We start from the raw sequence: 23012 nt of genomic DNA on the forward strand, positions 1-23012 counted from the left end.
ATACACTGTTTTGATACTTCCACAAAATCAATTAATGAAAAAAATTAACTCGATTGAATTGAACTAGGTTGTTATATGCTTGTTATATGATTTTAAATTAGATTTAATTGAATAGATTTCAATTAGATATAACTATATTTATTAAATTTAATAGGTTTTAATTAGATTTCTAAATTTAACTAAATTGTTATGAGAGATTTTATCTTTAAAGTTTATGAAAAATTATAACATGTTATGTTCTATTATTGTGTAAGTTATGTTAAATGACTGTGTTTTGCGATTGAGTTAGTTCTGTTATATTCTGTTTAATTATGACATGTTTACATTAATGCCAGGTTATATTTCATGTTTTAGCTTTGTGAAAAGTACTATATAAGTTGTCTGATTTTACTCAATTCAGGTTATTTTTGTTCAATATGCTTCTATTTTTGACTGATTTGTGTCATTTATGGCTCTTTTAGGTCGTTTTTAGTTAATTATGGTTCAGTCTTAGTTCAGTCTTAGTTAATTTAGTTTGTTCGTATCATTTTTGGCACAATTTAGCTTGTTGTTTATCATATTTATTGTAGTAAATACACTAAATCCGTTGCTTTATGTATAATTTTGTAAGTTTTTCATTTTTGCAAGTACTTATTACAATTAACAAACTATTGCACTCTTCTAAGATTACTTGCTTAGGTTAGCCTTTTCATTAGTTAAATGAGATAGTAAATCATATTACTTTAAAAATAAAAGTATAACTTTACCTGAGAGAATCGATAATTCTATCAAGGTTATACCCAATGTCAAGATTTCTAACGAGTTATAATTAGAGCGCTATTATAGTAGAAAAATTCTTTAACTTACTTAGGCCAAAAATGAGGCACCTTGCTCAAGTTATTTCCAAGTAAAAAAACTTGACCAACCGTCTAAGATTTCCGACAGGTTTGATTATTACCTGTGTAGTTTATGTTATTTTTAGCCTTTAGCTGTGTCGAATTTTACCACAAACTCTATTAAGGGATACCACCTTTAGACCCCTTCTGTAATAAGCTACTATGCAACTTAAACTTACTAATACCAGTTTATACAACTATAAATAAAAAGATTGACTAATAAACAAATAAATAACCGTGCGCTAATGAACTTAACCAAAGCAGGTAGGGCCATTAGATGCTCAAAGTTTGCCCAGTAAAGAGTTACATCTCATATTGTACTAAGTTATCTTTCTTCTTCTTAGAATTCCGTACTAAAGTGTTACTTATGTTGACCAGAACTGAACTAGTTTTAGAGCCTTTCATCCAACATTTGATGTAGTAAACTACAAACCCCCAACGCAGTATTTCATCAACGTAAGGGGTTTATTCATGTATTTAAGTTAATATTATTATTTAGATATCATTGATTCTTTTGTTTCATTGTATTTCATTTTATTTTATTTGTTAATTTATTACTTTAGTAGTTGTCGTTGTAATATACTACAATATAGTCAAAACGAGTTGGCATAATTTAAGGTATTTTATAAAATTATGCCCGATAAGATAAAAACTGTATGCAGTTCGTGAATAGAAGTAAAACTTAAGGGACGTATACATATATATAGATTAGTGCGACCCTTCGGCGTAATGTGATTGGGCCAATCGGGGCCCTAAAACAAGGCAGTCAGTTAAACTAGCCTAGCAAGACTGAGTTGAATACGCCGTATAGTAACTATATCATTAATTTACTTCTTCCTTCTTGGTTACCTGTAGGCTAATACCACTGGTACATAGCCATTTTTTTGTAATGCGTACCCAGAGTTTTTAAGGTCTGAAGATTACTTGTGATTAGCTCCGTTTGCTAGAAGCCTTTCTTAACTGTAACCCATCCTTTTTTAGCGGACCCCAAAGTGCACCTATATGTAAATAAACGGTTAAAGTCTGGTACCTTCTATTGTGAGATCCCGAAAAATGTATAGTAACTATTGGTAACGAGCAACAAGTTAAAGTAATTAGGGTTTTTTTATTTGTGTGCCATCCACCATGCAAGATAATATTCTCAAATCTTTTTAACAATATTTACTTCCAATTGTTAATTATTACAAATAAATCTTCTTTTGACTTTAAAATTTTATTACCAATAGCCTCAGTTAGTGGGAATATATCACATAATTAACTTTTAAATTGACCTAGACTGGTAGACGTTGAGGGCTAATATTGACACCCGATTTTTGTAGGTTTAGATCGCCCCGTAATCCAGTAGGACAAATCTCTTATGTTCCCGTTGTTTTGGGATACCCCAATTTTTTTAAGAGCGTTTTTAATGAATAATGTATCCTTCCTAATTAGCGGTGAGGCCCCCCTTACAGTTTGTACACCTTAAAAACCTACCTTTATCTTTCTGAGATAACTATCTTCGTGGCATGACTATCACCGCCTTTAAAATATTTGTGGCTTAAGGAGAAAGATATTCCGCTACAACAGAATATTGGCATCTAAAGCAATGCGCTACCGCTATTCTTCAAAAATTTTTTTTAGAGACCGTTATATAGACCACATTTTAATTTTCTGAGAAGAGGTGGTTCAACGTGGCTCTAGCAGTAAAGTTTTGATCTTTTTATAGTGTCGCATTTTGGTGACTGCAAAAGGGTGGCGTCTAGCTCAATAAAGACGCTATGTAAGACCATTTCTATCTCTTTCTCAAAAGGTAACTGATAAGATTAGTATTTAGAAGTACGGTTCTAAGTTTTTTATATTTACTTTCTTAAGTACCATTCTTCTGAATCCATGTCACGTCTTTAAATTGTACGAATAAACATCTCTAAACTTAACTACTAAGAGTTATGGGTTATTCATAACTTCTTATGGAACTATCAATACCATTATTTTTACTATTATTACTAGTATTGATATTATTAACTGCGTTTTCGCAATCTTTATCGTTAGTAGTTTTTTTTTGCTATAAAAGGTGCTATTTTTATATTTTTATTATTAGCCTATTTTTCTTAATTTTGGTAAAGTCTTGCAGGTTTTAAGTTTATTAATTAAAAAGTTCGAGCTTAGGGATTATTGTTAAGAGTAACTTGATCGGTATCAATAGGTGAAAGAAATATATTTTAGTTAAATTTATTACTTGGCTCCTCTCCCGGGTCAGGGCCTGTAAAAAGTTCTCCATAACTTTTCACAAATAATGAAGTAACAATTTGTAGCAAACCTAAAGTAAATCGTTAAAGTGAAGTGCATAGACCACATCCAAAAAACTTTAAGAAATATAATCCTTGACAAAGGCTTAATTTAAAAATTATTGACAGTAATTTTGAGAGTGTTAGCTTAGTTACAATTTTCTTGACACCAAGCTAATAAATTGTATCATTTCTTTTTTCCTTCCGACCACGAGCGGAATAGACTCATGTAAAGTACTCACGGAGAGTAACTCAATAAAGCAGCTCTCTTTTCTTTGTTTATTTTTTGCCTCGGTTTGACCCCGTAGCCTTGCTTTTATATGAGGCTTTGGTACTTTTTATAAAAAGTGAAAGTTAGGGTGTTAGTGTTTTATTACAAATTAGACATCGAATTTAAATAAAGAAAATGCAGTCAAATTTAAAGAGCTGAGCGACCATCTTATCTTCGAACTTGAGTTTTTGCGTCAATGAAACAGCCTAGCTACCACAACTCCTGAGCTTAGTAAGATGGATTTACAAAATAAGTAATTGTTATACTCCATGTTGTTAACCCTTTTGAAAGTTTTTGTACTAACTCGCAACCCGGTCATGAGTGCCTCGCTTTTTGTACAATATCACTCAGGCCTATAAATTAGTCATTGTTGAGTATCCTAAATGCTTACTGTTTAGGCGACGTTGGGTGGGATCCGCGCGAAAATTTATATGTACATATAAAGGTAAATAACATTATCAGTAAGAGCGCATATACCTATATACTAGCGAAGGTATATAGCAACACACACTATTTACACCAGCACGAAGAGAAACAAAGTACCCAGTCGTACTAGCGCCCCTAGAAAGGAGCCTAGCGTTATTAAAGTCGCTCGTTATTCCACCCTTATATCGGGAGCCTTCGGCAGTACTTATTTGATGAAAGGTACAGTCGCTGACATAGCTTAGCAAGTCTCACCAAGGTTTCATTCGAGGGTTAAAAGGCTCTGTTTGATTTAAATTTAAATATAAGAATAGCTGACATCAACAGGCAACACCCAGCAAAAAGGCGCAAGCATCAACTACAAAAGTTATTCCACACGTGAAGGCCTCACCTTACTCGTATCTTAAAGGGACCAGCCCAATTAAGCCCGGGACGATAAGTTAGTCTCTAGCACAGAGATAAAACAGGGAATTCCATAGAATATCCACAATTCTGAAGTTTTCCCAAGAGTGGGAGCATACTTATTAATAAATAAACTTATAAGTTCGATTTTAGACGCCATCTATAGCGTTCCGGAGTAGCCTCCAAACGCTCAGCACAGAGCTTGAAAAAGGAAGGGACCATAAACACAACTCCACGGTTTTGTAGTCAGAAATGAGCTCAAGTTATGTCACACTAGTGAAAGATGCGAATATCCTGGAGGCCCAAGGAGCTAGAACCCATGACGCTAATAAGTAATAGAGGGTGATGACATGACCAAGTCGAGATATACCTTTAGTCGGACCAAATTTAATCTCTCCATGGTGTCCTATTGTTCCCCTTGGATTTTAAACCCACGGGAGAACGTGAGAACTAAGCATCAGCTTGGACACCTATAAATAGGGCCGATCTTTTCGGTAACAAAGAGCAGTTCTTGCTGTACTAAAGACTGTATTCCCTATTACGAAAAAAATGAGAATAGCTAACGGTCAATTGCCACCACCAGGGGCAAAACTACATGGCCCTATAGCCGAAGCAGATCTGTACCGCTGGCATGTGTATATCTTCAAAGGATTGCCAAAGCGTACCTCGCAGTGGTCAAAGTAATTAGAAAGAGTTTTAAAAGATTCTTCGCGAACTCAAAATGAACCAAGAGGGAAAAGAGCGTGCTGCCCATTCTAAAACTTGGGAGAGTTGTAGGGGTTTATTAAAACAAACCACTGCCCAGTAGCGTTATTCTTAAATAGTGTAATTACTTAGTAAAAGAGAGTAGGGTACCTTCCTGGAAGCCTTCCCTTAAAGTAGATTGTCATTAGGGTACCTGGGAGAGGAGCCCAATCTATAATTCATTGCAGCATTCATCATAAAAACATCAATTCAAGCGGAAAGAGATATAGGTTAGTATAGTCTACGTAAGCTACAAGCCATGCTAAATCCCTAACCAGAGAAAGAATACTGTAAATTGATTAAGTTTATCACTCCATTGTACTGGCTTGCTCTAACAAAAGCCGTAGTCAGCTCGTAAGATAACCCCTAATTAATTTATGGCGATAATATCGAACACGAGAGAATTAGAATGAATCAGAGCACCATTGCTGAAAACAGCATTTCCATATTAGCACAATTACAAAGGTCAAGTTATATTGTATTATTGTATTCTATATTTTATACTAATGTATTACATTCTATCCGTTCAATTATTCTACTATATTTATTTTATTTTGTTGTATTATACTATATTTTATTTTATTATTTCTATTATTCTATATTATTCTATATTTCACTATAAAGTATTCCACAAAAGCTAACAGATAAGACGCCCGGTTAAACAAGCTCTTTGAAGCTTTAACGCTAACATGAAGTAAGACCTTCATCACAATTATTACTGTACTGACCTCATTGACAGAAACCCATAGGCCTGCATAACACATTAGGAACATACTAAGTGCCTGCTTAAAATAGACACCACCTTGCCAGCGCAGTTCCATATAAAAGGCCAGAATTATTTTATTTCCTTTCATATTTGCCCTACTAATTGTTAGTTTCTTTCCCAGAGAGAGCCGAAATTATTCCACTCTTTATAACCGAGACAGAACTATTTCACAATAGCCTTTTAATACTAAGGAGGCCTCCTTACTCTTTGTGAACTAAGGTTAATTACTTAGGTCATTACAGGAATTGAACCTGTTAGTTAAAATTTGCATCCTCGACGTAAACCACAAAGGATTTTGATGTGCTAGAAGGAATTGAATCCTCGTCAGAGGCTTATGAGATCTAGTCAGTAACCATTAGAACTAACCCCTTCGTTCAGCCAATGGCAGAGCAAGTGCCTATGACGCATTAGAAATTATGGGAGCGAAGTTTAAATGCAGCCGTTATAAACCGGAAAAGGGAGTCGGACCATAAGATTCGAGATCCGCAACCGAAGCGGTTGCCCTCAATACTTTAATCAATTGACTAAGCTACAACGATACCTCTTAATCTTAATCTTGGTATGGAAGGGCGCTAACGATTATTAAAACCTGTTAACCTTTTTAAACTGAGATGTAACAAACCAATAATTTAATTTACTATAAACCGTTGCAAGGAATGTTAAAACCGACAACGACAATGGCGAGAAAAAACGTCTTAAAGAATAAAAAAAATTTTAAAGTTTACTTAAAATTTATGTGGTTTGGGTGCACTATAAATAAAACAGCTTAGCTGTGGCTAATATTCATGGAAGGTTTTAACAACAAATATCCTGTTTAGAAAAGCTTGAAAAAATAAATTTTGAATTTTAAATATAATAACTAATTACAATTGATATTAAAACATAAGAATAAATAACTAAAACCCTATTAAGCTCTCTAGAAATTATAAAACTTTTAAACTAACAACGTTTCTAATTCTTTTTTATATTAAATTGCAATTGAGGTGTAACTAAACCCCAAATATTAGAATTAGTTCTCCTATAAGAGGTAATATTTACACAAAAAGGACGCTGATTTGCTAATTTTTAAGCTTACGAACTCCACTAGTAAAAAAATATTTACCAAAAAATGTATTTTCACGTGTCATATTGTCCAAATTCTAAGTGGTTATCTGTGCTTGAACTTAATATATTTTACGTAACTCTGTCGCCTGTGTCGTTAGAGGTACAAGTATTGGAAACGCTAATACACATGCTATTAATCTAAATATTATATATGTAATTCTTTTAGATGTTGTCTTCTATTTTTACGCTGTTTTTTTCTATCTTTTTCATGATTTGTGTGTGTATACATTTAATTCTAGTTTACATTTTAAAATTGCATTATTATTAGATAAATAGTTATAATTGATTATTTAGTAAGCTTATATACCTTTTATTTTTTACTTATTAATTTATAATATTTTTTACTTTCCCATATTTTTTTGTTTATTTATGTGATCATTGGTTCCTCCAACTCAAGGCATTTCTTCATATATTATTATTTTATATTAATTTTCTTCAAGTTTATTATTAAATAGTCTTTTAAGCCAATCTTCTAACTTTATAACGTTTCAAATAAATATATTTTGTAATTTATATTAGTTAGTATAATAATTCCTTTTACTTTTTTTTAGTTTATACATATAAATAAATGGATGTAACAACTGAAAAAGAAGCGGATGAAGAAATAATTATCGGGTCTACTTCCTCCGTTCCGTGTATTTGTTCTTTATTTTATTAACAGCCTATAAAATACTTAGAGTTTTTTGTTTTAATATATTTTTATTAGCGGATTCTGGTAAGAAAGATTCAGTATCCTTTAAGGCTCGGTCAACTCTTACGAATAGAATCGTTAGTTTATTAGTTTATTAACTTTTAATTTATTTATGATTTTATTATAAAATTTATATTATTAACACTGTTTACTTTTATATGAATGTTTACTTTTTTTTGTTTATCTTTCGTTATTTTATTTAGTAATATATAACTAAAATATATTATGTAAAAATAAAGTTTTTTTGGCTGCTAAAGTCGTGGAAATACATACGAAAGAAGATTCCTAATGAGTTTTTTTCATGGAAGAGGTTATATTTTTATTCTACTTTAAATGTTTCTTAGTTTTAATTTGGGGTAGTAACATCTATAGTTTTTTAAATAAGTTTGTTGTGATCAATTCTTCTAAAGTTTCTTGTATTTTTAAATTGTTGTACAAAATACCACTTTTTTTATTACTTTTTAACCTAACAAGCTAGTTGTGATCATATTGTTATTACAACCCAGGTTTTTTTTTAAAAGTTTATATTTCACTTTATTATGAATTTGTTTTATTTTTTTGATACTGATAAACTTTTATCTAGCTGACCGGCCAAACTTTTTGGCATAACTTTACCTAGTCTTATTTATTACTTACTAAGCGCTCTTTATCTTTTTCTATGTCATCTCTAACTTTTATTATACAGCTTAAAGACGTTTAGCCTTCCATTGCACTAAAACTTCGTTTTTTTTTTTAAATTTATTTAATTATAATTACGTGTTAACCATATTTTTTTAGTTGATTGATTTTATTTTTGCTTTTACGGTTATATGGACGAATATGGTCTCCATATTTTGTTATCTACTCCGCAGGCATCTCATCTTTGCTCTCCTCATTACTTCGTTGATGTTACTTTTTCGGTTTCTTAAGGAGAAGTTTGTTACTTGTACCCGCGATGTGGGCTCCTGTGATAATATAGAAGTTCATTGGACCTCCATGATCCCCCCGATATTTTCAGTGGGCTTTTCTGCTTGTTATGGCCAGGTGCTCCCTCCTTTTTACGTGTTTCTTGCATCTTGAAGAGTATACTTACCAAATATTTTTCTTTTTATGTTTGAAGAAGTGCAGTTTAAAAATATTTTCACTGGTAACCAGTGTGGGTTTACATATGATTTTAATTAAACAAGAAAAAAAATAGATTAGACGACGTTATTTTGAACTATTACAGTACATGTCTTGTTGTATAAATTGTAATAATAATAAAGTTTTTCTGTTTTAACTAAAGTATATTTACTTGTGTTCAGGTGCTCTTCTCTTTGGGGATGGGTGTTATAATTGGCGGATTTATCGCCTTTTCGACGGATGTTGTTAAAGCTTTTGATAAACTTTTACTGAAAGCCATTCTCGATGTGGATCACGGTTAGCTACTCTCGTGATTATCAATTATCATTAATGCCTCCTATAAGCCTATACACTTGGCTTTACCCTTGTACTTATCGGCGCCGTGTATGTAATGCAGCGCTCCGGCGGACTGGACGGTCAGTATCTCTCGCTGCGATAGTAGTTTTTAGTCACTTTCACATTACGTCGGTAGGTTTTTGTAAAGTGTTAACAAAATTTGCCCGTTCGCCACGTGGCACTCGCATTGCCGCTGTTGTTGCTGGACTTCTTTTTTTTTTTGACGATTATGGCAACTCTGTGGTTATTGGTACCACGTTTCAAGGTAGTAATATTTATATACTTACGTGGTTGTACATATAATAATAATACTACTACTAATTCTAATTTTTTAAGTTCTTACTGATAAAATGCAAATTTCCCGAGAGAAACTGGCTTACATATGCGATTCTACGGCTTCTCCCGTAGCAGGATTGATACCAATATCCACGTGGATTGGTGAAGTTTTCTCTTTATGTTACTGTCATAATTCTGAATACTTTTCCAGGACCAGAGCTGAATGCTATAAATAATGGCTTAAAAGTTTCCCAAGTCGAAGACAAAGGCTTTAATTTCTTTCTAAAGGTTTCCTTGAATCTTACAATTATCATGTTAATAAGTAGTATTAATAATTATAAAATTTTTAGACGCTTGCGTACCGTTTTTATTCTGTATGCACCCTCTTTCTCTTGTGTTTCTCTTCCATTTTTGAAAAAGGTCGTTCAATGTATAATATTTTACAATGACCAGTTACCGTCTTTTCTTAAGACTTTGGGCCAATGCTGAAGGCAGAGGTTCGGGCTCTGCGGGAGGGAAAAGTTGTAGCTGATGATGCAAATATAAGTCGTTCTCTTACGAATACTGGCAAAGCTTGTTATAACTATTATTTTAGAAAATATTGGCTCGGCCAGCGAATATATTAAGGCAGACCCCAACAAACCGCAACGATGGTACTATGCAGGTTTACTTGCTTCGTCTTCATTGATACTTTTATGTTTTCCTATTTGTCTTTTAGCCATCCCTATTGTGTCCCTTCTTTTATTTGCATTACTGGGTTTTTTTTATGACAACAAAATGAAAATCGAGAAAGTTACAAATTTCAATATATTTAATAAGGAGGCATGGACAATCGCAATGGGTCTATATTATTATTATTGTACTTAACATTGGGTTTACTGTTGTGAAAATCAGCAAATGCGGACAGTGGAAGAGTTTTGCTATTTTGTTCATTAGGAATTACTGGGCTTGCCGTCTTACTGCCACTATACGGCAATGTGATTGGCTTTGACGATGCACTTCGAGCGTTTCTCTACGCGATTCCCAGTATGCGCGAGTCTGTGTATCTTCTTATTTTGTCGTGGGGTATCTCTTTTTAATATTCTGTTTATCTTTTGTTATTATACTTATCCTACTCTATTTAGCTCTGCAAAATACCTGCTCTGAGCTGAAGACGTCCTATTATCTTTCTTTTTTTATTAAAGGCATTAATATCCGTTACATTCCTGCCATCTCCTTTTTATTGGCCTATTTGTCATCTTTTTGCACTGGATCCTCGTGGGCTACCATGGTATAGGAATTCATGGCAATTGCTTATAAATTTTGAATATTATATTATTTTGGTTCTTTTAGTTGATATTAATGCCGATTACTCTTCCTTTGGCCTATGCTGGAATTAGTACTTCAAAAGGTTTTATTATTATTGAAAGTATCAATTCATTGTCATATACTAATACTTTTATTTAGACCCAAATATGGAATTTATAGCTTACATGACTGGCGCTGCCGTTTTTGACGGAGCAATTTTTGGTTTTAACATTACTATTATTGTTGTACTTATTATTATTGTATATATATATTTATGATAGGCGATCACTGTTCTCCTCTTTCTGATACAACGTTAATATCGAGTATCTGCAGTGGGTGCGACCTAATTGCTCACACCAAAACTCAACTTCCGTATGCTCTTGTCGGTATATAGTTATACTCAACTATAGTTATTTTTTTCAGTATTCTTGACTTCCAGTATACCCTTCACTTCTCACTTTGTTGGTTATCATAATCTATTATTAGCCGGACTGATTGCGATACTACTTGGGTACATACCGGTGGCCAATGGCATGCATGCTGGTTTTTACTATCTTATAGCCTTCGCCTTAACGTTCTTATTGATTATAATTTTTGGTATACACTTTTAATATTATATGAAAAGGTTATTTAGTTTAAAAATTGTTTTGTTTGCAGGAGCCAGCCTACCTGCGCCGGTTGATGTGGAGAACAAATCAAATGCTTCTTATTCTGCAGTCCGTGTCCTCTCCCCTTTTGAGAGGACATTGCGTCATGTTATACAAAAAGTCAAGCGTTAGATGAGTTTTACTAATAAAAACGGTTTAATATTTTTTTATTTATATCAGGCCGCTTTTAAATTTTCCGTAACTTTTTTTTCCAAACCTTTCTCTTTACACGCAAGTAATTTATTGTACCATTGAAAAACCAATATGCCTATTGTAAGAGTAGTGAATGCAGTCAAGAAACTTAAAAATATCTGTTTTCTCATAATATAGCATTTTTGCTTACCGCGTCTTGCCAAGTATATGATGTTTTTTGTAGAGTTTAAATCTTGATTCAAAAAATTCTAATTATTTTATATAATTACTGTCAGGATATAAAATAGTACTTATAATAGCTTTACATAAGGAAAGCTAATTTAACTTGCCTAACTGAGAAAATTTAGTAAAGCAGATATACAAGAAACTTTAAGGGTGCTTGGTTATTTGAACCTTCCAAGTTAGCTTTGTGGTCGCAAAGTTAAGCGTTGGCTATAATGGATTCTCGATATTGTCGCTATTATCTTAGTTTTCAACAACTCATGATTGTCAAGTATTGGAAAGAAATTTTATCATTTATCCGCATACCGACAGAGCGAGTATTAGCGTCATTCGCTTTTTGATGTAATCGAAACAAGATTTTTGTATGTTTGACAGAAACTTTTAGCACATGCAAGACTCCAATAGGGTAGAGCACACTAGTAGTTGTAGATTTTGAGCAAAGTTCATTAGGAGTTAAAAATTGTTATAAGCGGCAGAAAGCGGAATATTGGTGGCACCCCCAAATATAGAATTTATATATTTACTACTGTAGCATTAAAATATATGAACTACGTTTTACTCTAAGTAATACTTTATTACAAAAAAGTTGGTAGGTAAATGTTTAATATGAATAGGAAAACCAATAAAGCAAGATAGAGCCTTCAATCAGCTACTTGAAAGTACTTTATACTTGTGCTACCAAACACAAGCCAGCTAAGCTAACAAAAACGTTAGGTTAATCTTAAAACATTTAAAATTCGATAAAAATAACAGACGATGCGAGATTCTAGAAGGAGTTAACAAAGGGCATGCCTTGAAAGAAAAAGGGAAAACTTTTGTAGGGAAACGATGGAACACGCATCAAAAATGCACTTTTCCATATAATTATAGAACTGTAGGAAAAAAGGTGTTTAGAGACCAACGCAAAAGGTGGGAAGTAGGCGATAACTAGAAAAGTTTAACAATTCAAAACCTACTAAAAATCTAAAAATTATCGGTATATACTTAAAAAAAATTTCCAGAAAAATCTTATTTAATTGTAACATAAATATATAGTTCGCACTGAGGGCAATATACTAGCCTCCTGAGATAAGTGAAGAGATAAACGAAAAGGTCCGGCAGGCAGCATACTGGCCGGCGTTTACCGATATATTCCCCATCTTCTCAAAATTAATGAGGGCAAAGTTAAAATGTGCAGTTATCAAACACCGAAGAAGTGAACCCAGCCCACGAGCTTAATTTTGCGCGACAATGCACTTAACCTCTAAGCTACGACAACAACTCCAAATAGTTATTTAAGAAACAAAAATAGAGGCATGTTTAACAATGAAAGCAGGAGAGCGTGGTACTTTTAAAACCCTTGAAACTACCGTTTTGTAAAATATGATACATTTAAGAAGGAGCTTTAAAGACACTGACTTTAACAAGTAGTATAAAAGTTCAAAAAGATAACTTACAAAATTTAGTGGTTATAATTATAATAATAAAACATTGTTTGTCAAGCCTACAGGGTTATAGATTGTTACCTTTTTAAATAAGCTTTGCTCTTTAGTGGGTTAATTGTAATATACGCCACCTGGTCAAACCATTACTCAAGTGCAGTAACTTACTGTGTAAAAATTACAGTGAGTCATGTGTGTGTTTCATTGTCAGACCTTTAAAATAAGCTGGCCGCCTTACTGTTACGCAAAATACACTTTAGCGCAGGAACTACTTAGGAAGCGAAAAAATATCTGATTCTTATGAAGTTAAACTCGCGGGCCACACTGTGTTACAAGCCCCTTGCGTTCAAAAATTATTTACAAGATTAATTCCTTTCGCAAATTGTACGGAAAAAAAATATTGCGAGAGCTTAGTAGTAGAGTGGCCCCTTTGAAACTCAAATAAAACCCTTACATTCAAAGAGCGCTCTGCAAACTTCCTTACCTGCTCAAATGCTGCTTATTTACTATGTCGTAATATGATGGAAGTCTGGTAGGATTGTAGCTTTAACTATGAATAAAGACACTTTAAATAGGGAGTATCTATAGAATGATGCATACAAAATGACACTATGTGCGTTATTTCTGTAATAGAATAAACTGAAACATAATAATTAGCTAACGTTATGTAACCACGCTTCTAATGAAGTATCCGAAACTATAAAACAACATAGTATATTTAAACAATAACTACTTGTCAAAAATTTATTGATTACAATCCCACAACGACTAACAGTACAGCTGCCGCAGATTGGAGTGCTACATTCAACACAAGTAAAACTTGTCTTTCTGTCTTTCCCTCTTAAATATACCTAACTTTTCTCATGAGTTGGGCTGGTTATGGGTTTTTGAGGAATTTATGAGAGGTTCAGTCGCAATTCACGAGGAGACGACTGTTCAGCAACCTTTTGTGCAAACTTTACAAGTTGTTTAGTAAGGCTTTTGATATATTCTAATCTCTTCTGCACACGATTGCCAGGGATACTATAAAATAACTCGAGCAATGACGAGGCTCAATTTTAAAAGAGTAAAGAAGATAGCTTGAACCATAGGTTGGTTCGTCGACTAGTAGAGTAAACGGTATAGTTTGCCTCCTCTGGTTTCATTGAAAAACTCGATAATTCTAATTACCCAGACACCGGGTGAATGCGGTTTTTGTGGTGCATTGAAAAAAATAAAAATTTATTCTTCTTTGGCACAAGGGACACTAAAGTGATGTCTTAAGTAAAACCGTAAGTCCATTCCTGTCCCCTGACCGAATAAATATAGACATTGTTTAAGAAGAAAGTATTGGGCTTTCGCATTGTTCAATACCATAATTTTTAAACCGTGTTTCCTAGATTTATTTGGCATTTACATGAGGATTTACATCGCCCTCTAAATCCTACAAGCAATTCGTCTACGCAAGCGTATCTCCAATAGAGTAGTCTTGTCGACAATTTTTTACAAACGTCTCAAAAATCTAAAATATTGCAGTCGTTGCATCAGTTTTATTCCTCTCTGGTCTATCAGACGCATTATAAAAGCGAACGCTTCTAGAATAACCAGTGTTCGCTTCAAAGAGATGACGCAGCGGAAGATATCGCAGCTGGTGTCATCTGTAGCTAACAGTGCTTCAAAATCTTAATAATCCGATTTCGAGACTGAAGTTATTAGGGTATTTAAACCTTTACTGACCGGTATCTAAACTTTAAGCCTTTAAAAATTAATTGTAAACAAATATATATATAGACACATACGGATGTGACTGAAACAAAAAAGCACTGGAAAAAAGTTAATACGACTGCAGGTTTATTTTTTGTGAACCTTCACTATACCAAGCAATGAAATAATCAATAATAACCATAAAAATGCCTAAAAATGGTAATTTGCGTTAAAACTTATGAACTGGGATATTTACCTCAACAGAAGTACATATTAAGTTCCCTAGGAACGCTCGAAATTCTGATATTTAGATTGCTGTAATCGTATCTATCTACTAATAAGAACCGCAGCCTAATCTGCCACAACTTTCTTTTGTCTATTAAGTTATTTCGCTTAATAGCTTCAACGTGAACAATAGCTCTCAAGGAGGAAGCTTGGTACAATAATTTTTTCTCTGCTTTGCTGGTCAAGAATGCCTGGAATATGGGTATTTATGTTATACTTCCTTGTTCAGAAATTTTACTTTAGAGGTTCTGGAGAGTATTTAAAATTGTCCTCTCCAGAGTATGATTTGGTATTTGTCTTGTGCTTTTTTTTTTTGTAGTTGGCTGATCAACATCAGTTAAAGATAACTCATGTTAAGATTCGACGAGTTCATCTTTGGGATCACTCCCATGGTAACTAACGAAACCAAGTTTAACAATATCCCCTTCGTTCCCCACTATAATCACTTTCTAACTCATTTTAAATATTGTTGCCATTTCTTATAACCGGGAGATCATCCAATTTCATAGCACGTCCTGAAGACGTGGAAGCCATAACACAAATGGAGGAAATAACAGTAATATAGATGGGTGAGAGGGTTTGGCAAACTCTAAATTGGCTTTTTAGGGATATACTCCAAAATTAAAAAATTATTTCGTAGCATGAGTGTACTACACCAGTAGAGAGCGAACTGACTAAATGATACAAGACTGCGAGCGATTTCCCACTAAATATAATCATGTAGCGACATGTCTTAATTTCAGCGAGGTGACAAACCCCAACTCACCAGTTACGGGTTGCTAGGGCCTGTCCCTTTTTACTGTCAGAAGCTTAATACTTAATTCATACCCTTCATTCAAATGTAACGATTGTAACTGTGATTAGTGCTATTTCATTCTAGAAGCTACCTTTTTTAAGATTTTATGGTACACACTTAAAATTATAATTGAACATACGGCTCTGAGATCTGCTAGGGGAATAGAGAGCTTTTAAATTCAAGTTCAACAAGTTTCAATTTTGAGACGTTTTTTGTAGAGCTTTCTATAATTTTTTTAAGTTAAAAAGAAGTTTAACCCCCACAGTTAAGAGTGTTTTGGGTTGTGGGCAATGAATGTGTTGGAATATATTTTGTTTTAAATGTTTAAAATATAGTTGTCTCATAGTTAACTACTAAATTGTTCAGAAAAATAGGAAGAGGTTTCTGTCTTAGTTTTGTGAGTTTATTTTAGTTCGTATAACTTCATTGACAAGACAAAGAGCTAGCCCGTATGAGCAATACACCGAAAACTACAATACAACACCACCTGCCACTATCTTATCTAGGAAAGTCAAGATATGCAAACTTAAATTTATATTTTAATTTTGTGATATAATTAAAAAGAATATTCTTTTATAAAACTGACAAAACTTATGTTACTCTAATTAATTTATGAATTTACGTGCGATAAAAAGCAATTACATTTAAATAAACTAGTTTTACATTCAAATTATAAGGATATATATATATATGATTATTTATGAATCGCTACAATGATTTATAAGAATTATTAATTAACAAGCAACATACACAGTGAAATTTAAGTGAATAAATGCAGCCTGGGTTGCTGTTTAAATAATGGCGATCTCAATTTGGTCATCTTGACTGTTTTAATGTAAGAGAAATCAAGTAAACTTTAATAAGTGTTATTCTTATGGAAAACATATTTGTAGGCTGCTAGTTTCAAGGAACAGCTACACAATAAATATAGTATGAGGAAAAGGATTTTTAAAAGCGAGCGGCAGTGGTTTTAAATGGAAAACAGTAGGTTAGGATTTAACAACCAGACAAATAACATAAAAACGTTCTGGTTATAAAAAATATATTGGCATTAACCCGTCTTGTATGATCGAGGATCTCGGTAAAATGTTTATGAGACAGTTTTCCTAACAAATAGCAAATATTTTATTTCAACCTTTCTTTTCATTATTAATTACCTTTGTAAAGTTACATGTTATATTAGTTCTACTTCAAAAAGGCTTTCACTTAATTTAAGCACTTAAGTGATAGGAGCAATTTCTAAAGAAATAAGATAAATAGTTATTATAAAAAATTAATTAGTAACATGCTCAATCGTAAGCATATAAAAAATTAGAAACTAGAATGTAGTTATAGCTTTATCGTCACCCTTATCGTCACCCTTACATATATATTAATTTACAGCGAGAGTTTTTATATACCCCTAGCAACTTTATCATATATATTACTTTTCTAAATTTACTATTAAAAGAAGGTACAAGAAGTTTGGGTTGTATTTTATTAATAAAAATTAATAATATTGCCTTTATTAACTTCATAGCTTTCTTTGAACTACATTTAGATAATTTTATTGGTTGGGTATAAACAAAAGGTTCGGTTTTAGTCCGTAGAAGACGACTAGAAACTTCTTTATTATCGTGTTCCTTCCCAGAGGGTATGACAATGCCACTGCCACTGAAGGTAGTTATTATTAACTTGACAATTGGTAATTAGAAGAGTTGATAGTCTTTTGTGTGCAATAAACTTTTTGTATACAAGGGGTCAAAAGTGTTGAATTTGTGAAGGAAAGTTTTTCATCCCACCTATAGGGCTTTAGCACTATGTAGAGAATATTTTTTTTCTAACTTACAGGGCGTTTTCTGGAATCATCATTAATAAGCGAGGCTAATTGTAAGGTGACTTACTAGAAAAGAAAGGCATCCGGACTTCCAGATGAAGTTTGTTTTATCTTCCCTCAAAACCTCAGATATTTATGCATGTACGAAATAATCAACATTAAATAAAGGCAGATAATTGTGAGGTTTTACTAAAGCTTGTGAGTACTTACGAAACAGCTTTTTGCAAGGCTCTATCGCTGATTGCTTACTTAATTAAAAAGTTTAACTAGAAGCGATGGTTTATGAAAAAGTTTCTCAAAAAAGTTGTAAAGAATGGAATTCTGTTGATTACGTGGGACAACTTTACATTGAAAAGCTACTTAGTATCTTATATATCGTTTCTTATCTCTCGTTATAACCGATAAAACTAAAAATTTTTAGTCTTGTTCACTATTTAACGTTTGTCAGATACTAAAGCACGTCAAACTAATAAGTTAATAAACACTTAAAAGTTCTTATTTTTTTATTTTTATTTATAAAAGATAATTTATCTATAAAATAAAAAGTTGTTTAATAAATATTAAATTTCAACAGGTTTATTATTTGGAATTTTGGTTGTTTTGTCATTTTGTTATGGACTATTTGAAAGGTCAATGCCAAAACTCATCACCGTTTTTGCAATTGGCGCTATATTTAATGGTTTCATCTTATTGCCGCCGTGGCCGATGTACCGCACACAAGGTAAAATATGTGCCGAGCGTAAGGTAGCCATACTTCATAGCTGCAACTAAAGTTTAAATAGCTTTTAACTATTTATTAATTAGTTCTACTTTAATTTATCCATTTAATTTCTAAATTTTTATTAACCTATTTAAGGTGTTAATTTTCGCTCTAATTCCAAGAAACAAAGCTAATGCCTATTAATAGTATAAACCTAAGAAGGCAACTTCAATAAATTTGTTTAACTTGTTTAACGTTATGTTAACTGAACGACTATTTCGTTCGTTGTTATTATACTTGTGGAATGAAATCTGTCTATAACTCGGCCAAGCATACTCTTGGAAACATGCCTTTAATTTCTTAAAGGAGCCCTTTAGAACCTTAAAGGTATTAGGTAATTGGAATTTGAAGGAGATATGTGTTGAGGCTTAGTGGTTATGTGCTCGGCTCGAGTAACAACGCGTAAAAGTATTTGTTTTTTAAAAACGGCCTTCTTTACAAAGTTTAATTTTCAGTTTTCAAGAAAATTAAAAGGGCCTTTTTTTCACTGAGAAAGCGCTGCTCTCTACCCACTAAACAAAAATAAACTTTATACATTTCATAAACAAAGACGCACCGATGTAAGTGTGGCCTATTAGTAATTTTCTCTAAATCAAGTTACACTATTCTATTCACCTGTTTACCATCAACTGAGATAAATATTTTGCGCTTATTTGTTTTGTTTTTGACTGCGTTTGTAATACTCATAAGTGGAAGAATGCGGTGAAATATCTTAAACTGGATTTAATTATGCAACGTTGAGGTCTGTGAGGGCGGTCTTTGCTTAAACAAAGTTTGAAATAACTAACTTTTTATTGTTACTTAAGAAAGATAAGTTTACAAAGATGAGCCAAGAATTACCTTAATAAAAAATTCAAATTTTACAAATTAGCACCTTGAAGGTTTTTATAGTATAAAGGTAATGAACCATTTATATTTCTAAATACGCACTTCAATGTGCTATAAGTGAGAGAAGCATCTAAGACATTGTGACATGACCTGAAGTACTGTCAAACAAAAAATAAAACAAGCACTTTGATGCTCTCTGCAATACCATTTTAAATATAATTAACTTAATAAACAAGAGAATAACTGACAAAAAAGTTATATATATATGATAAAAAGTTGATAATGAAAAACCTATAAAGATATATGCTTACAATTCTACACAAAAGACAAAATCTTAAGATCAAGCTTAAAGGTAATACATCTACTATTCTTGTAGATTCAACAGGTATTTAACACGAGATTACCTAACGCTGGCCAAAAAATGTTCGAGAAGTGGTGTTTTCTAAGGTAAACACTTCTTTTGTCAAGTGAAATTAAATAATTTATTTGAATAAAAAATCCTATCAATTGTAGTAATAATAGTGAGGCTGATAGTAACGTATGGACTTTATTAAAATAATAGCTAAAGGAAAAAATGTTTTTTTAAAACTATAAATAACTAGACCTACTTGTAATTGGCCTAGAAATCTCCCCCAAATAATAATGCTGATAATATAATTTACCGTCTTTAACTAAACATTTTTGAACCTGGGCTCCATATATGAAAAATAGAAACCTAACACAAAATTAAAGAAGAAAATATTACTGAAATTAAACTAGGATCGTTACTTTAATATAATTTACCAGCCAAATTAATATCCTAAAACCCTGCCGATATTAAAAAGCACAATGTAAACTAAAATAAAAAATGGATATTTAAACCCGAAAAAAAAAAGTAAACATCAAGCTGGAAAACCTACATCCAGATTTATTATGTGAAACAAGGTTACAACATAACTATGATTTACAAAAACAAATACTTATTAGCAAAGGGAAAAAGGATCCTACTGGAACACAAAGTAACGTATAAAACTAATATGATTCCATTAAACTTTTAACTGGTTCGAATATTTATATAGGTTTAGTTAACTGTGAGTGTGAGCGGGTGTGAACATTCCTGATATCTATGCAGCGACTGTGATGTACGTCATCGTATAGCCTCTTTTTTTAAACTAGAACTTATTAAATAATATAATAATACCCTATCGAAGAAGGCTGCGTAAACCCATAGTTTACAAAACGTATTTATACATTTGTACCAGTTAAAGCACTATGCAATACATGAACGCTACTTGATAGGGACTATCATGATATCCTTAACTAAAGTCATTCAACCCTGGCTCTTCTTACGTAAACCCCGACGAAATTAACAAAAAATTTTTAATTCGCTTAAATATACAAACTTGCACTTACCATCATAACAGTAGCCTGAATTCATTTAGTAGCAAACATTTTAACTTTTAGTTACAGAAGTATAAAATTTTTTAAACAAACTTTTACTTATTAAAAAGGGTCAGCCAAAATGTAATTATCGTTCAAATCTAAAAAAATTCTGGCGCCACCTGCCCTTCTGGAGGGTTTAACTTGGTTTCTTTTACCAAGCTTTTTCGTGGTTATTATATTCCTTTAGTAATTCCAGGCAGAGAGTGTGTTTGTATAATACACCTTTTCGGTAAGTTTCTTGTTAGCGGTGCTCGCCTAATGTCGACGCCTGCTCGAAGAAGATTGCTTCGTGATTTTAAAAAGTGGCCATCTATTAATTTAATTTTTATTTATAGCTCGGACGCTTTAGTAAAATTTTATTCAAAGATTACAGGAGGATCCACCTGTAGGAGTAAGTGGAGCACCAAGCGAAAACAATATATTACTGTGGAACGCTGTCATTTTCGGGTATCTCCACGTAATTTTTATAAGTTACTATAAATTTGAGGTTAATATGATGTAGCCCTAATTTGTTTCGGAATATTAATTAGTTTCCATAGCCATATGTCAATGGCTTTTATTTAGTTTATATTTTTTATACCCTAACGATACCTTAATATCTTTTAAGTCCCTCTGAAACTCCTTTTGAAGATGGAACTTTCAAGTTAACTATCGAATTTTCAGAAAATTATCCTAATAAAGCACCGAATGTTCGGTTTGTGTCGGCCATGTTTCATCCAAACGGTATAAATAATACACTTTTTACAAATTTTTTTTTTCAAGTTAACAGCGTACTTTTTATGATATTCCATTCGAAAAGTATCTATACATATTTATTGAGTTAATATTTGTTAATCTTAGTGGATTTCCAATAATAAATTTTTCTTTTTTTACACGATAACTTTATGTACACAGTTGTGGGTTGTGCTCTAGTTATTTTTTTCTACTATTACGTAAATTTAATAGTTAGCCTAACCTTAAGAAGTTTAAACCTTAGTTTAACTTTTGCTTGAGGCATATATATGGAATAATTTTATTAATTACATTTTTGAGGATATGGAGATTGTCGTATTAGTTCACAATCATTTTTGAAATATTTATATATTGTTATACACTTTTAACTTTTTATAAGTTTTATTATATACCCAATTAGGAGCTAGATTATTACTTTTACTTATTGCCTTGTTTTATCTTTATATTAAGTATAATTTTGGTTTTTTTTTTAGTTATATTGTTCTTTCTTTTACCTTATAAATATTTTTAATGATAAATATATAATATCTCTATAGTAAGTTTACCTATTGCTATAATACTACGTTGTCATATATGTATCTTTTTATTGGTGATTTTATCGTCTATTTATACGGTATCTATAATGTTAATTACCAGTTATTATTATATATATTACATTGCTGTTATTAGTCTTTATTTACAAAGAAGTTCTACACGGTTCCTTTTTTTGATCAGCCCGAAGTGTATTAATTAGCAACTATAAAATATTCACAGAGACCTTTTTAGACTGCTGCTTGGGTAAGCTACATTCCTACTCCCGCTGATAGCAGCACGGATTCCACCCAGTAGTAGATTGTTCACGGCGTGTTATTGTTTTTGTTTATACCTTTATGCATCACATGCTTATACGTCTTTAGTTATGTAACAGTCTCAACCGCAATATTTTGTGAAGTTTATATGTATATTAACTTCATTGCTAACTTTTGAATTATCTTCTAATTTATTGCCCGCGATATTGAATAATATTAACATTATGAAGTTATATATCTTCTTATTCTTTTGTTATAATAAAGTTTACGCGGACGGAGCAATATGCCTTGATATTCTACAAAACCGCTGGAGTCCCACTTACGACGTTGCCGCCATTTTGACTTCCATTCAAGTAATAGTTTCATTAATGCATTTTTATAACATCTGGTATAATTATTAATATTTTAAATTTCACTTTTATTCATTGTTTTAGTAGCTTCTAATTTTAACTTACTATGTAGTCTCTTCTAGATGAACCCAACCCAAACAGTCCCGCAAACGCAACAGCGGCTAAGCTGTACTCTGACAATCGGAAGGAGTACGAAAGAAGAGTTCGAGCTATTGTGGAAAAAAGTTGGGCTGAATAAAGCTGGTCAAATATATTTTATAATAGAAAAAATTTAAACACTTGAAAACATTTTTTGGGTCCTCTTAATATATGTAAAAAGGGTGCGGTTTATATAGCTTATCTAAAACGCCATGTAGCTCATATAAAAAAGTAAGGTGGGCCTGATCCCACCTATGAAGAAGTTTTTAATATCATTAAGTTAAGAGTCAGTATATATTTGTTTCTCAGCTCTTTTAAAAAAACATTGTAGACAATACTTTTATAGGAATAGAAACAAGGCTCTGTTTATAAGTGGAATAAGTGAAAAAGACTGGGCCCTCCCACCTGTGCAGCGTTTAAAGGTAAAAGTT

At 32.3% G+C, this 23012-nt stretch overlaps 2 protein-coding genes and 1 long non-coding RNA gene across 5 annotated transcripts; all 3 read left to right on the plus strand.

Annotated features, from left to right (window-relative positions):
- The first annotated feature begins 6958 nt into the window (after positions 1 to 6958).
- On the plus strand, positions 6959 to 11352 carry LOC135142504 (uncharacterized protein HI_1586-like). 3 transcript variants are annotated; one of them, XM_064074219.1, is made up of 21 exons: positions 6959 to 7002; positions 7401 to 7484; positions 7556 to 7617; positions 7780 to 7850; positions 8392 to 8563; positions 8824 to 8938; positions 8986 to 9057; positions 9114 to 9242; positions 9314 to 9415; positions 9465 to 9541; positions 9604 to 9673; positions 9725 to 9799; positions 9849 to 9917; positions 9972 to 10094; positions 10148 to 10318; positions 10378 to 10523; positions 10586 to 10643; positions 10700 to 10762; positions 10822 to 10926; positions 11027 to 11137; positions 11198 to 11352. In XM_064074219.1, the coding sequence occupies exons 2-21, from the start codon at positions 7418 to 7420 to the stop codon at positions 11317 to 11319; spliced, it is 1980 nt and encodes a 659-aa protein (XP_063930289.1). In that variant the 5' UTR covers positions 6959 to 7002; positions 7401 to 7417; the 3' UTR covers positions 11320 to 11352. The 3 variants fall into 3 exon arrangements, with proteins under 3 accessions (XP_063930289.1, XP_063930288.1, XP_063930290.1); XM_064074218.1 differs by having other exon boundaries at positions 9849 to 10094; XM_064074220.1 differs by having other exon boundaries at positions 9849 to 10094; positions 11027 to 11083; positions 11201 to 11352.
- A 6396-nt stretch (positions 11353 to 17748) lies between these two features.
- LOC135142490 (uncharacterized) lies at positions 17749 to 18487 on the plus strand. Its single transcript, XR_010282547.1, has 3 exons — positions 17749 to 17926; positions 18138 to 18284; positions 18420 to 18487. It is a non-coding gene; the product is annotated as an uncharacterized LOC135142490 (long non-coding RNA).
- Positions 18488 to 20778: 2291 nt separating this feature from the next.
- LOC135142499 (ubiquitin-conjugating enzyme E2 A-like) lies at positions 20779 to 22688 on the plus strand. Its single transcript, XM_064074213.1, has 5 exons — positions 20779 to 20875; positions 20940 to 21020; positions 21181 to 21296; positions 22358 to 22446; positions 22556 to 22688. Exons 1-5 carry the CDS (start codon positions 20832 to 20834, stop codon positions 22679 to 22681), a joined length of 456 nt encoding a protein of 151 aa, XP_063930283.1. The 5' UTR covers positions 20779 to 20831; the 3' UTR covers positions 22682 to 22688.
- The last annotated feature ends 324 nt before the right edge of the window (positions 22689 to 23012 follow it).

Source organism: Zophobas morio, unplaced genomic scaffold (assembly GCF_036711695.1).
Source record: "Zophobas morio isolate AGI-343-1 ecotype UQ-CSIRO unplaced genomic scaffold, CSIRO_AGI_Zmor_V1 ptg000048l, whole genome shotgun sequence".
In the NCBI taxonomy this organism is placed as follows: Eukaryota; Metazoa; Arthropoda; class Insecta; order Coleoptera; family Tenebrionidae; genus Zophobas; species Zophobas morio.